The sequence below is a fragment of the Lygodium microphyllum genome, unplaced genomic scaffold, assembly GCF_053477565.2.
Source record: "Lygodium microphyllum isolate KBCC unplaced genomic scaffold, Lygodium_microphyllum_v1.1.10 scaffold_184, whole genome shotgun sequence".
Lineage (NCBI taxonomy): Eukaryota > Viridiplantae > Streptophyta > Polypodiopsida > Schizaeales > Lygodiaceae > Lygodium > Lygodium microphyllum.
The window spans coordinates 148,197-163,223 of NW_028229667.1; the positions used below are offsets into that span (position 1 = coordinate 148,197).

The 15,027-nt window shown below is 37.4% G+C and overlaps 1 protein-coding gene across 1 annotated transcript; it reads right to left on the reverse strand.

The window, feature by feature from the left end:
- Positions 1–10,436: 10,436 nt before the first annotated feature.
- LOC148008338 (uncharacterized) lies at positions 10,437–11,778 on the reverse strand. The gene is made up of 4 exons (XM_087674306.1): positions 11,683–11,778; positions 10,939–11,381; positions 10,651–10,779; positions 10,437–10,536 (listed from the first exon to the last, which is right to left on the reverse strand). Exons 1-4 carry the CDS (start codon positions 11,776–11,778, stop codon positions 10,437–10,439), a joined length of 768 nt encoding a protein of 255 aa, XP_087530432.1.
- Between the last annotated feature and the right edge of the window lie 3,249 nt (positions 11,779–15,027).

Here is a 15,027-nt window from a genome sequence, read left to right on the forward strand (position 1 = left end):
AACAACATGAACAGTTGAAGGTTCATGGTGAAGAGAAGCTAGAGGTTCACTATGATTTGAATGATCTGGGCTTTAGTAGAAGATTGAGAGGTACCTGGCTCTATAATAGAAGACTCATGAAGCATCAGGGAATCCTCTTGGAGAACAGGGTTCACATTGGACTCAAAAGCTACATCAACAATCTACGAGGGTGGTTGTTGCACATGCATCTTCCTTGCAGTCTGCTTAGTCCTTGCCATTGCAAAGTGTCGCGAATAAGGGGAGGAATGAAAAAGATGGATAAGGAGCAATAAAAGTTTGTTGAAAATCATGGAGGACACCAAGTGGCATTGTATGGAAAGTGGCTAGGAGAGACAATGCAAGAAGCAGGTGATGTGTGAGCTCTCCAAGAGAGCAGAAGTGTATAGTATGTGACCTAGCACCAACACATTTGTCTTGATGGGGTGAGAACAGCAGTAGTGGTGATCACTTGTGATGCGGCACTGATGAATTTCCCTGATACGGCATGAACATCAGCAGTTTTGAGTTGGGTGCAGCAGCAATTGCATCATACCTGACCTATCACCCCATGAGTTTACCCGATATAGCATGAAGAGCTGCTACTCCGAATCCCGAGAGAGCAGCAGTTGCATCGTATCAGAGATCTTGTTGTGGTCATGGCAGATAAAGCGCGCAATGACTGGCTGACGTGATGCGAGAATAGTGGATAGACGAGCCGAGCCGACTTGATGACGAGCTCAAGGAGACAAATTTGACCCCATGCAATTTGAAAAATTTTCCTTTTGCATTCCGGATCATGCCCATGCCCATGCCATGTGTCAAGCATCCATTTGCCGAATATTTTAGGGTTTCTAATATGTGTCTCCAACACTCGAATCCGACAGTCAAGATTTGGCCACATAGCATCCTCGTTCTATTAACTATCAAAATTTTGCCATCTAGCAAGGATCCCTACACAAGGACATTGTCTACTGTTCTTGTAACTTGGCTTTTTCCGAATTGCAATTTTGCTCTTGGTCCCATGCAATTTGAAAAAATTTCCTTTTACATTCCGGATCAGCCCCATGCCATGTGTCAAGTTTTCATTTGCCGAATATTTTAGGGTTTCTAATATGTGTCTCCAACACTCGAATCCGACACTCAAGATTTTGCCACATAGCATCCTCGTTCTATTAACTATCAAAATTTTGCCATCTAGCAAGGATCCCTACGCAAGGACATTGTCTACCGTTCTTGTAACTTGGCTTTTATTATGTGGGTTCAAAACAAAAGATCTTAAGAATATCATTTTTTATATACTTAAGGGTACCATATAAAGGGATCATTTACAGATTTACATAGAAAAGAGGTGTATTTTATTTTGGAAAAAGTTATAGACGAGGGTATTCTTAAATAGTCCTTGAATGCATGTGATACAGAGAATTTACCTATAGTGAAACTACCTGAGCTATTTCGCTTATTCTTTTCCTCGATCACCTTCTCTCGTGCACTAGGATTTTGTCTTTCCTTTGTAGCCCTAATACAAAGCAACCTAGTTTCTTTGGGGTTTCTTTGTAGATTCTCTAGTAGTGTTCTTCGCATCATATCAGGTAATCGGTCTATATCTTCAAATGAGTAGTCCAAATGATTGATATAGAGCAACAAAGCACATTTGGTTAGCTTTAAGCTATAGTCCTCATGTCATATCTCGTCCCCTTGAGACTTTCCTTTATGCATCTCTTTCTTGGGCTTTCTTCCTCTCTCTCCATTTGTGCATCTTGAGCTTGTCATTTATGAACACACAAGATTCTTACCTTTTCCTCTACCAAAGGATTAAATCTGAAAGCCAATGCAAAAGAAAGATGACCTCCACAACATCTAAGGCTGCACAAGGCTTGGCCTCTTATGTACTTTCAACCACATCTCCATGTTCAATAGGTAGTACATGCATATCAAGGAGGACTCCTAGTAAAGGAAAATGCCCTTTGAGGATCCCATGCCTCACCCATATTATAGAAGTCACACCCTGTGAGACACTTTTGGAATTTCTCATTCAAAGGAGTATTAAATTGCCATTTTATCCAACTTATAGGGATATATTTAACAATGAGACGGATCTAGATCAAGTGGTAAGTTATTCCACAAACTTTTTTAAGGAGAACTATGCAAAGTTAGAGTATTTGGCAGGTCCAATGGTGAAGGCGGACTCAAAAGATTATATACATACACCCATTTCGATTCACCTATAGAGAGAAGACATTGTTTACAAAGTATAATAAAGCCAATTTCTCATAACAAAGAAAAACATGAAAGTTTCAAGAAATGTGAAAAGCTATGATCAAGATAACCATAGCCACAAATCACCTTAATATGTTGAAGCATTACATCAAAGGAAAATAAGTGTGGCAGTAAGATATCCACCTCTTGCAATGGTGAAGCAAGGTATTCATACATTTGCTATGGTGGGAGGACCAAAAGTTAAAGTTCTCAAGATAAAATTGATTCATGTTGACAAAAGGATAATGAGCATTGTTACATCTCGGATTTTATATACTCTTCCCTAAACCTATGCTATGCTTCATTACAAGCCTAGCTAACCTAAAGAAGCTTTGTTCTCAAAGCTTGGAAATAAGATGAGATTTACCATAGAATATACAAAAGAGCTTTTGAGGATATAGATCCATGCTGAGAATCAAGCCCATAATCTAAAGAAGGTCCCTTGTGAGCAAGAATTACAAAGAAGTGAAAGAACTGCAGACTATTGTACCTATCTAGTAAAGGTAGTTGGAAGGAAAATGGCCATAACTTGGGATATCTGTGACCAAATCTACCAAATGAGCTATCATTAGAAGATACACATCCATGTAGAAGCTTATCCATTCGTAAATATGACATTTTAACCAAGCTTAGGTAATTTAATTTTCAATAGAAATTTAATATAACAAGCTTTCTTGTTAAAAAATTCATTGGCTTTCATATAAGAGCCAAGGAAAGGAATCAAGATATAAGGGTGGCTACCAAGTAGACTCTTCAAGAGGTAAACCCCACCATGTAATAAGGTATTCCAGCAATGTTCGATTCCTCAAAAGTTTTTTTCACTTTCTAATGACTATTTTGGGCTCACATTTGATAAGACCATCTTCGTCCATGGGAAGCCATTCTTCTAGGACTTGAATGGCTAGACCCACATACTTATTTAATTGAGAATCATGCAAAATATCATGAATGTATATTGAAGAAGACAACTCAAGCTTACAAGCAAGCTCTTCACCTCTCTTGAGGATTTGATAAGGACCATAAAATCAATGAGCTAGCTTGTTATGGTCGCCTTTCAAAGATGCATACCTAGACTTAGAAACCTTGGATAAGTGATGTACACAAGGGTACAATAGTGTTTACATGTGTACAAAGCTAAGTACAAAGAATATGAACTCCTATGCATGAGTAGAAGGTTGCATGAAGGTGCATTAAATTTTAGTCAATGGCAAGTGAGGTGAAAATTAAGGAGCCTAATCACTATGAATATTAATTGTATAACATGATGGAATTTTTCAATATGTAAAATTGGATGACATGAATCATCACCTATCTCTACATAACCTATACTTTGCAAATCCTATCTCTCTCCAAACCATTTAACATGGCTCATCAATGATTAGATGCACCTGAATCAACATACCATACATCACCACATGCCCTTTTTCGTGTAAAGCAACATCCATCATATGCTATATGATAAAACAAATTCTCGATTTCGTCATCATTGTCTTGAAGATGTCACATAATTTCCTTGTTGCAACTTACCACCACTATGAATGCCATCTTTCTCATATTAAAAAATAGGCTACAATATGACATTTGTTTTAAAATAATGACAAATAATACCAAAATTAATATGACATTTGTTCTACCATCCACCTCTTCCTCTAGAGCTCCCTCTGCTTCTAGAATTACCACAGCCTCTCGAAATCTACATATCACCAAACTATTGATTTAACTTATTTTGTTGGTTACCACTAGCACAACCGATACTATGACCTCTTGAAGAGGATCTATCACGTCCCCTAAGTAAAAAGCTTGGACCTCCTGACTACTTTTTTTAGATGATTCACCCTAAATCTTGATCTTTTCAGTGATCGTGAGAGAGACCACTCATCAAAATCTAGAAATAGCTTCCATATATACACAAGAGTAACAAAGAATTTTCAAGCCTTCTCATTATGAAGGCTAACCAAAGTAGATGAAACTAAATCATCATTATTAGGCATTGCAGCAATAGAGCTACTAAGGCATCTGCAATGCTCCTCACCTTCAAAACATACTCATTTATAAATATTTCTATTTCTTCAAAGTATTTATCTTTTTCTTGAGTTGAATCTTCATTGCCTTTATATTTACTAAAAACACATTCTCAAATATTTTAACCAAGCTACATGTAAACTTTCTATATCTTTTATATATCCTATCATAGTGTTATCAATGACTACAAATAGCTAATACATTACCTTTTCACTATAAGTTACGAGCCATATATTGATATTTAAAGCAATGGAATTATTCATTCCAAAAATTATCCCAATCATCGCTAAAAGCATCAATATATACAGCTCTATAAAATCATTACAATATGTATTGCTATGTGTTTTTGTGATGTAAATAGCAACACATATAGTGATGTATATTGTGACAAATATTGTGACACAAATATCAATGTATACAAGTTTATTTGCAATGCTAATAGTGACGGTTATGGAGGGATTTTTTTAAAAGGTGGCAAGGCATATATCCTTGCTATCCTTCCAATCACATGTGTTGAAAAATGTTTCATGAAATATTTATAGGTTAAGCATACAAGTGTTGTCAAAACATATGCATCATGAGATGCTAGAAAAGAAATATTTTTTGATTTAATTTTCAAATAATTATGACATCGAGAGATGACATCTCATAAAACTACATTAATTAATAGGAAGCAAAATCTAAAAATAGATAAATGTATCAATAAAAATTATAAAATGTGTTATAAGATCCGAGATACATGCTTGACTTTCTTACATACTTAAAAGATATATGGTGAATATTATGCTGGCGCAGAGAGAGAACAAATGAGAGAAAAGAAAGACAGAGAGAGAGATTGACAACACACTAGGGATTGGAAGATGGGCCAATCCCCTCCCTTGTGGATTATATTATTGACAAGGAGTAAGCTCCTCCATTAAACATAAACTAGTTCTTAACTTGTAGATATTGGGAACAAGATCACGGTTCCTTGCACGGTATACAACTGGCTAACACTTGCACAACTTGGAAGTTGGCACCTTTTGATCCTTCTTGAGTCTCTCTCTCTTTCCTATACAATATGTGTAGGGCTTTCGTCTTGGACCTTGATTTCAGCATAGCTTTCGCAGCACTTGCACCTTCTCCCCTACATATTGTGTGTAGGGATCTTCTCTTGGAGCCTGATTTCAACAGAGTTTTCGCAACACTTGCACCTTCTCTTCTCCTCTTGGAACTTGATTTCAGTAGAGCTTCCGCAACACTTGCTCCTTCTCTTCTCCTCTTGGATGCATGCAAAGTGATGCTTTCTTCACCTCTCCCACACCCAAGGAGAAACTCCTCTTTTATAGGCTTTAAGAGCTTCTCTTCTTGGAGAGAACTTGAGTGCCAAGATGGGAAAGGTTGATCTTCATGCAAGATGTGGCTATTCCAAGACCTACTTTGCAGCACCAATATTGAAATATCTCTCTGTGCATTGCTCGGATGGAAAAAACTCCAACATGAAAGTTGTAGATCTCGCCGTTTTCGATAACCTTAGCAAGCCATTTTTAGAGATTCACTTTCTATCGCAATATATTTTAAAAATGGATTCACCATGTCTATTTTAAGAAAAGTAGCTTCTTAAACTCTACTCTTAACTTATGGTCCATGCAACTACCTTGAGCCATAGATAAGGAGAGCTCATTAGATTGCCTCTAAGATTGACTTCCCACAAAAGCTTTTGTCATCTTAGACCATAGAAAGAGAAAATTACTTCTAGAGGATCACGTCTCTTGTCTTTCTTAATGAGAGAATTACCTCTCTCATTTTTTTTAGCGAAATAATTACTTCTCTTCTTAATTCATTAAGAGAGAAAATAGCTTAAACCTGACTTGTAAGGGAGAGGATGACCCCATCTGAATGGAATGCTCATTACAAACAAGTAAATGTTTCCAAGCATCCTCGAATGCACACATAAATACATATACACAATGCTAATGCACTTCCTCTTCTTAGAACTCAATCCATCTTCATTTATGTGTAAATCCTTGGTTCTTGTGTACACTCTTATAATTGGCAAACACTTCCTTCCCCCTTCATAACTTGTATTGCTTGTACCAGATATCCCCATCATAGTAATCTAATCACCCCATTAAGTGATGCACTAGGAATATTGGTCTCTAAATGGTCTCATGGCCATGCTAGATCATCATCAATACTTAAAGAAAAGTGAGTCATTAGTTTATTGATATAAATTTACTAAATAGAGAATAAAAAAGTGAGCCATTAGTTTATTGATATAAATTTACTAAATAGACAATATGTAATAAGCAATCAATTTAGTGACATCGCTCTAGCTTCTAAACAATTGACCTCAACTATAGAGGGGATACATAGTCCTTAAGAAGATCTGGAAAGTCTTGTAGTATTCCAAAAATGTAGCCATCTTGATTGTTGTATTCCAAAAAGAGTGTGGTTTTACCATTCCCCTTTAGCATGCACCACATATTCTAGTAGTGAGCTAGTAACTCTCTTTTATAAAAATCGAACCTAAGGTGTACAAGCTACTATGAGTAGGTATATAATATCATTCCCCTTTCAATACTAACTAAAATATAGTTCTTATTCACTTGCAAATTCCTTCATCTTCTTCTCACTTTCAAATTCCATAGGCTTATCCTACTATTTGAACTTTCCACAAGTCACCATTTGATCTTGAAAGTTGATGCTTTTGAAATGTATTCAAATGATCCTCTCAACTCATTGGTCCTCTTTGATCTTTGGAGTTTATTTGCAATTTCTCCTCCTCTCTTGAAACTTAATTCTTATTGAAGAGCTACATTTTCATTTGTAAAGCCTACAAGTATTCTATCAAGTCACCAGTAATGTATATTAGCTTGCCAACTTCAATATATCATATGCCTTGTAGGTATAACCTTTCATATGGTCATTGTATATTAATGTGTTAGCTTGAGCATATAAATGATCTTTTAGATTTTCCTTTCAAATTACCTATTTCCTATGTATAGCATACCTTTTATATGTATCCTTCACATCTACTATATAACAAGATAGGGTTGCTTCACATCTGTCCCTCCAAAAGAGGAACAAGTGAAAATAAATTCATATTTTAGTTGAATGTGTCTAAGTGTGTGGATGTCCAAATTTATCACATAGATTGACCTAGAAGTCATCAATTTAGGCACATTGATGCTTTTGTCATGACCTAAACACCTTGTATTAGCTTGGTATACTTGACTAATTTGAGTATGTGTGTGCATATTTTCATGTGTATGAGTAGAGTGCTTGAAATGAGAACAACTAACAAGTCATTGAAAGACTTTTAAAAAGAAAGAATACTTAATTATAAAGAGATTACCATCTTTAGGTCAATAGTAAAACCTTTGGTAATTGTTAAGTATGTGTAGAAATACACCAAAGTGTGAGCCCATGGTATTCAATGCCTTTTGGATGTACCTTTCTTTAGGGGAAAGACACCCAACATTTGAATATGATGTGTGCTCTATTTAAATATTATGCATAGATTGTGAGGTAGCTACTACTTTTTCTAAACTCAACAACCGTGAATATCTTTGTTCAACATCTACATTTGATTGGATTGTTGGGATATTCATTATAAACTCCATTTTCACACTACATATTAAACATTTGCAAAGAAATGCTTACAATTCCATTCCCTTTGGGTTGTCATGATTTTGAAAAGTTACTATATCACGTGCACTCAAACTTGTAACCAAAAACCCATGTGTACATTTTTAAGGTAATTTATAGAACCCATGACATATAAAATTTACTCTCTATATTTACACTTTTATCTCTTAGAATTCAACTAACCCCTTTGTAGAATAATTCATATGAAGGGATCTTCTATTAACCTCTACATCACAATAATTAAAAATATGTCATCTATTCATCTACAATATATGATTTATGTTAAAATAAGTGATTATCTAAGGTTATATCAAAGATAATGCATATACAAAAAGCACATGGTTATGCAATCAAACTATCTTATGAAAATGCACATTATTTTGAAAGCAATGTCAAAATGCACAAATGAGATATCAAGGCACCATGTTTTGTGACTAGAACATAAATATTCAATTTTTTTTAATAGAATTGATGGAGGCTTTCAAAGAGAATGTGAAAAGGAAAACCATGACATGAAATGATTAGACAATTATCATTGTGTTCGAATACCATTTTCTTATTCATATTACATGGACCTCTTTTTAACTTTCAAATGCAATTAAGTTTTACATTGAGAAAACATAGCAATGCAATCTCGTTGTACCTTTCATCTAAGACATTTTGATAAGAAGCCCTCATTTGTTAATAGTCAACACTCTAATGCTGAAAAAGTAGTATAAAATTTTCTTTTGAAACTCGTGTTTTAAAACGTTGAAGAATATTTAATGTTGAATTCTAATTTTGCATTACTAGTGTTCCGTGCACGCGGAATACTAGGCCGCTTTCGCGGCAGCTTTGCACGCGTAGCAGCATGACAATAATCCATTTCTCCTCTTTCTCCCTGCTATTTCCCCTCTCCATTTCCAATATGATTTATTTCTCTCTCTTTCTCTCTCTATCTCTTTCTAACTCTCTCTCTCTCTCTCTCTCCCTCTCTCTCCCCCCAATTCTCTCTAAGCACCCTCTCTCTGTGTCACACACACACACACCAAACTTAAAACTAAAAGTAGTTTAAAACCAATGTAACAAAAAATGCCAGACATAGAAACAATCTCTTCCATGCACCATACTTACAAACATTCCTCTTGACATCAATGTAAGCAATCATATGCTTGCACACGCGATAATTAGAAACAACAATGTAATACTGAAACGGGTCATAATTGAGACAAAGACCAAGTATCACAAAAAGAATATCTATAAGAGACCTAGTGAAAACGAAGCCACAAAGGCCAAGTATAAGGCACACAAGTGTTTTTAAGCACCATAGGCAAATGGCCGATGCCAACAAAAAAAGACAATGTCTCGAAGATGCCTAGTAGAAACGAAGCTTCCTCTTCTTTGAGTAATCATTAACAAAATCTTCCTCATTAAGCAAAATATGAGAAGGCGAAGCCGGGAATGATCCCATAGTTTCCATTGGTAATCGCATGGGCAATGCAAAGGTCCTACCACCTACATTGGAACAAAAATCACAATATAAGTACGTGGAACAACAACGTTACACTAAAACGGGTCATAATTGAGACAAAGACCAGACACCACAAAAATAATTTCTATAAGAGACATAGTCAAAATGAAGCCACAAAGGCCAAGCATAAGGCACTGACGTGTTTCCAAGTACCATAGACAAATGGCCGATGCCAACAAAAAAAGACAATGTCTCCAAGACGCCTAATGGAAAGAAAGCTTCCTTTTCTTTGAGGAATCATTAAGAAAATCCTCCTCCTTGAGCAAAATATGTGAAGGTAAAGCAGGGAACGATCCCACAGTTTCCATTGGTAATCGCATGGGTAATGCAATGGTCCTACCTCTCTCTTTACCACTTGCATTGGAACAAAAATTATAATATAAGTACATGGAACAACTAACAAAGATCATTCCATCCCAATAATAATAATACTTGGTCGAACATTTGTGAACCACTCCGTAGGTACTGACAAACGTTGATGTAGCATCACAAAACAACCCAAATCCTTGAACCCATACTTGAACCAATGCCTCGGTATCTTATCAGTATGAGAGCGTTGAAATCCCTTCTTATGGTCAACCTTGTACATATGCACCCGAAAACATTGCGTGTATCCACAATGTACAACTTCAATAAAAACTGGGAGCTTGATGTCGATATTAACTTCATCATATAAACGCTTGATGATCCTTGCAAGTGTCCTTCTTATGATATCATCAGGAGCTACAGTGAGTAATGTGCATTATAGCTCCTTTTGATAGTTAGAAGTTGGGTAATAGTGCCACTCTAGGGTAGGCATCTGCAAAAGTTAAATGAATAGTGAAATATGAAAAATTATACTTCCAAGAGAGTATATGCCAATCAAACAGGGCATAGAGAGCAATTCACACATATGCAAAACCAACGTCCCTACATGGTCCCTACAAAGAAAGCAACAGAGAGCAATTCACATATATGCAAAACTAGTGTCCCTACATGGTCATCAATAACTACATCTCTGCAAAGAAAGCAATGCACATTACTGCACCTTTTGAAGAACATCCTTGTATACAATGTTTGTGATCATATCCCCATCCTCTTCACCCAATAGCACTTTCACACCATGTGAAGACTTTACCCTTGAAAATGCAACATACAGCTGACCATGTGTAAATACTGGTGCCTTTAGATAAAGGCCAACAATGAACAAAGTCTGCCCTTGTGACTTGTTGATTGTCCTAGTGAATGCCAACCTGATGGGAAATTGTCTCCGCTTCATAGTAAATGGCAATTGTGTAGCATTCGAAACAAAAGTAATCCGGGGAATAAAAACTCGTTCGCCCACATTTGCCTCTGTTATTATCTGAGCATCTATCACTTTCCTATTGAAAGCTCTACATATCGATCATGTACCATTACACATATCCCTTCCTGGATTTAGGTTTCTAAGAAGAATAATAGGTGCATTTATCTTCAATAGCAATAAATGAGGAGGAAATCCACCTCCAAGGTCCAATGTATTTAAATACTCAATAGAGTACAAAAATGAGTCGTCAGTCTCTGCAATTGAATCTGCATTATAATACTGCATGACCTCCCCTGGTATTAGTTGCAATGTACGATCAATCAAAGTAGCCACCTCTGTATTCCATGAGGAAAGTATAGGCCGCTCACTAAAATACGACGTGTAGTCACCCACATTGGACACGTCATTGTAGACACTATCAATCAGTGTTTCGATAGACTGCCCTTTTAATACCATGCCAGGTGGAACACACAACTTATCACAACTTTCAGTAACACCCACTTCATCCCCTATTCCTTGAATCCAACAGATGAACCCATTGTCCACCACACTACTAGTTGTCGACACTCGCATATTGCCAGATAGCCTTAGCAGCCTTATGTAACGCCACAAATCGGAGCAACACAATGCAACATTAACAATATCCTCACGTGTTCCCTTTACCACAATTGACAAGACCTATCTGAAATCCCCCCCAAACAAAACAACTTTTCCACCAAATGGCTCATAACATCTCTTAGAGTTCTATCAACCGCTTCGAAGGCATATCGATGGGTCATAGGAGCCTCATCCCACAAAATAAGGCTCGTTTCTCTCAATAACTGAGCAAGATCACTTTGAACAGGAATATTGCAAGTGGATGGATTATTTAATTCTACTGGGATTCTAAACCATGAGTGAGCTATACGACCACCTGGCAAAAGCAAGGCAGCAATGCCACATGATGTTGTTGCCAACGCTATACACCGCCATTGCGCACCTTCGCAAGTAAACATTTGTATAGGAAAGTCCTCCCAGATTCACCAAGACCATTCAAAAAGAATATATCCCCAGTACCTGTATCAACAGCATCCATAACTGTACTAAAGGCAATTCTTTGTCCTTCATTCAACATTCCCTCCATGGATTCAAAAACCCTATGCTGTTCGGATATGTTGTATGCATATTCATCTTGCAAAAGAGGGTTAGCATGTAGTTGTGAGTTTGGTTGATGAGGTTCAGGCAACCCATCAAAATCACGAAGTCTTCGTCCTACATGACGTAAAAGGTTTTGTAGATGCAACAAAGCCATGTTAGATGCCTCATGCTGTAGAACACCAAGAGAGGCGTGCACGTGCTGTAGTTGCAATCTATATATGATATCCTCTACCATTGGCATCAAAAATTGCAACAAACAAAGTTCAGAGTTGAGCACTAGTTTGCACAGAGGCAGTTTCTTCTAAGCACACAACATATTCATCATCGCTCTCCAGCATGCCCCTTGCAATGCAAGCATTCCTAACAGTATCATAGATCACACTATCAACAGTACGCAAGTCTTCAAAAGAAGTACATCCCCGACACTCCGTTAAAAGAATTTGCAAATAGTAGAGCTCACCATAGGTAGGCCCCACAAAATACATCCGACCACATGTATTCCCACGCTTCCTTCTAGTCCACATCTTATGTCATGCATTCCACACCCAATACATTGAAAAGTCTTGATAGCAAATAGTCCTAGCCTCTGGATGAATGCAGTTGCACACAAACCATTCAGTAAGAGTAGTTTTCTGGAGGTCTTCATTTCGCACAACATCTGGTATACTATCTGTATCTCGAAACACCACATAGTTCTCACCAGGTAAGTGTACTTGCAAACGTTGTATATCATGCTTTTCATCGTGCAATGCATAATCATAGATCCGCCAACATGCCTCAGAGGCAGAAACATATCATGCATCCAAATAACTTTGTATCTCGTCCACCTTGTTAACATTGCCACCATTCCGGATTGAATCAACCCCAACAGAAAATTTTACGGTTGCACGGTCATGCCCCTTGTGCACATACTTATACAAATAAACAGCTGCAATTGTCAAGCACAGCTCCACATTTGTGTGTGCATTGTATTTCTTACTCAAGAATGGATTATATGGAACAATCCATTGATTATCAATAACATTACCATTTACGATCACGGAGTTTCCATCATCTCGTCTTTGATAAATGGGATAGCTAGAACTATCTAGCGTTGTCATGCCCACTAATTTTTGCGGGTAATCTTTAGTACATCTATCCTTGTCCATACAGGGACTCTTCGGGTTCAATCCTCTGCAAGGGCCATGAATGTTGCACTTTGAAATTGTCTCAAATAAGGCTGGAACTGTATTGGGCAACTCAGCACAAACAAGTCTATCATAGTGACATGCTTCAGAAGGTTTAAAAGATGGCTCTAAAATTAGCAAAGTATGAGAATGTGGTAGGCCCCTCTTTTGGAATTCAATCACAGTAACATAGCTTGCAACCTTTCCAAAGAGATCCTTCTGCAACAACATATACATTAAATCAACATGCTTTTTATGAAACATGCGAGCAGTCAAATCTGGACGGTCATAAGAACTTTGCCCAGGCAATAAATTATTAGTTATCTCCAACCACATTGGATTTTATGTCATTGTTATAAAAAGGTCAGGTTTTCCCTTACATTGCACTATAGCCATGGCATCCTGATATAATTGATACATGTGCCTTGGCCCACTTGTGAATGACGATAGTAAAACTATCCTCTTGCCAACAGAGGCACCAATAATCTACATTGGCCCATCATCGTTTGCCCCCACCATGTCTGCCAAGCCTTTGTAGGCCTCCGATCACAACACTGATTGATTCTGGCGGCACTAAGTTAACCTGCACTGCTCTATACTAATAAGCATCAAAAATAAATTATTACAATAGTCAACCAGCACGCAAGATGCACACCTCAATATCTTTGCACACTTGAAGACGGAATGCATAAAACTGCATCTGGGTAACACAATTTTTATGGACAATTCACATATGTTAACAGGAACACTAACATTACTGTAGGGAACCTTTAGATGCCAACCATCATCTCCCATAGGAAAAAGGAGGACATATAGCATTGGCATATATGATCTATGCAAGTTTGAAATAGCAACACATCGACCTCCCCGAGTGTAAACATGAATATCCCGACGATCAAGAGTACCCTCATCACCCTGCCCTAGCATGATAGCTGCAATCTCAGGCTGTAGGAGTAGAGTATTGTTTATTGGTTCTTTTAACACCAAAAATATCATTCTTAGTTTTTGCACGGGATTATTTTGCAATTGCAAACCCACTGACCTAAAAGCACGTGCATATATGCTATGTTGATGCATCATACCTTGAAGCTCCCCTAGCAAATTTGGTAATAAATCATGCATAACCCCTAGCCTATTAAGCAACTCATGCTCGGTATCATAAACATAGAGTTGTGCAAATCTTGGCCTTTCTTGACATTGCACATCAGGAAGCAAAGTACCTATACGGTGATAAACAGAGCCATGCACTCTAAAAGTGTAACCATTCCTGATAACAGGTAGCTCGTCAACATTAGCTCCAAGCGATACAAATGCAAGAGCATTGTTGTATGCTCATATGTTGTTTTTAAATATCCTAATCTGAGGGTGCATACCATGCAACAAATCATGCAATGGTTGTGGTGGATGTTGCAATGGTGGCAACATTACTTTTCCATTTTGACAACAGTGCCTTCCAAACAAAATCGACCCTTGCACCTGAGTTTCACATCTCCACAACTTATCTGAACACCTTTCACACCCCACACAAAGACTCCCCGTGGAATGCACATCCGGCTCTTGAAATAGTAGTATTGACGTTGCTGGGTGAACATCTGTTGTAGGCAAAGCATTTAAAATGGAGCACAATCCACCACTTTGGGGATAAAAAACAGCAATATTATGAACACGTGACTCATTAGCCAACGGAATTTTCCACATTGAGATGATTTCCAAAATCTAAACCAACATGATGTTCAATTGGCTCATTATCCCCATTTACAAATTCAACTTGGCAAGCCACACTCTCACAAACCACTCCACTAAGATTTCCCCCATGTTGGCACTTAGACATTGAAACATTATTAACGTGTGACTCAAAAATCACATGATTAAGACCACTGCAACTACCCATTGATGGCAAAGCATTCATCAAATCCACACCAAATTGTCGCGGGGTTTGAAATCCCCTAATGGTTCTATTCGGTGATGGCAAAACATTAGCCACATCTATACCAAACTGTGGTATAGATGGCAAAACATTA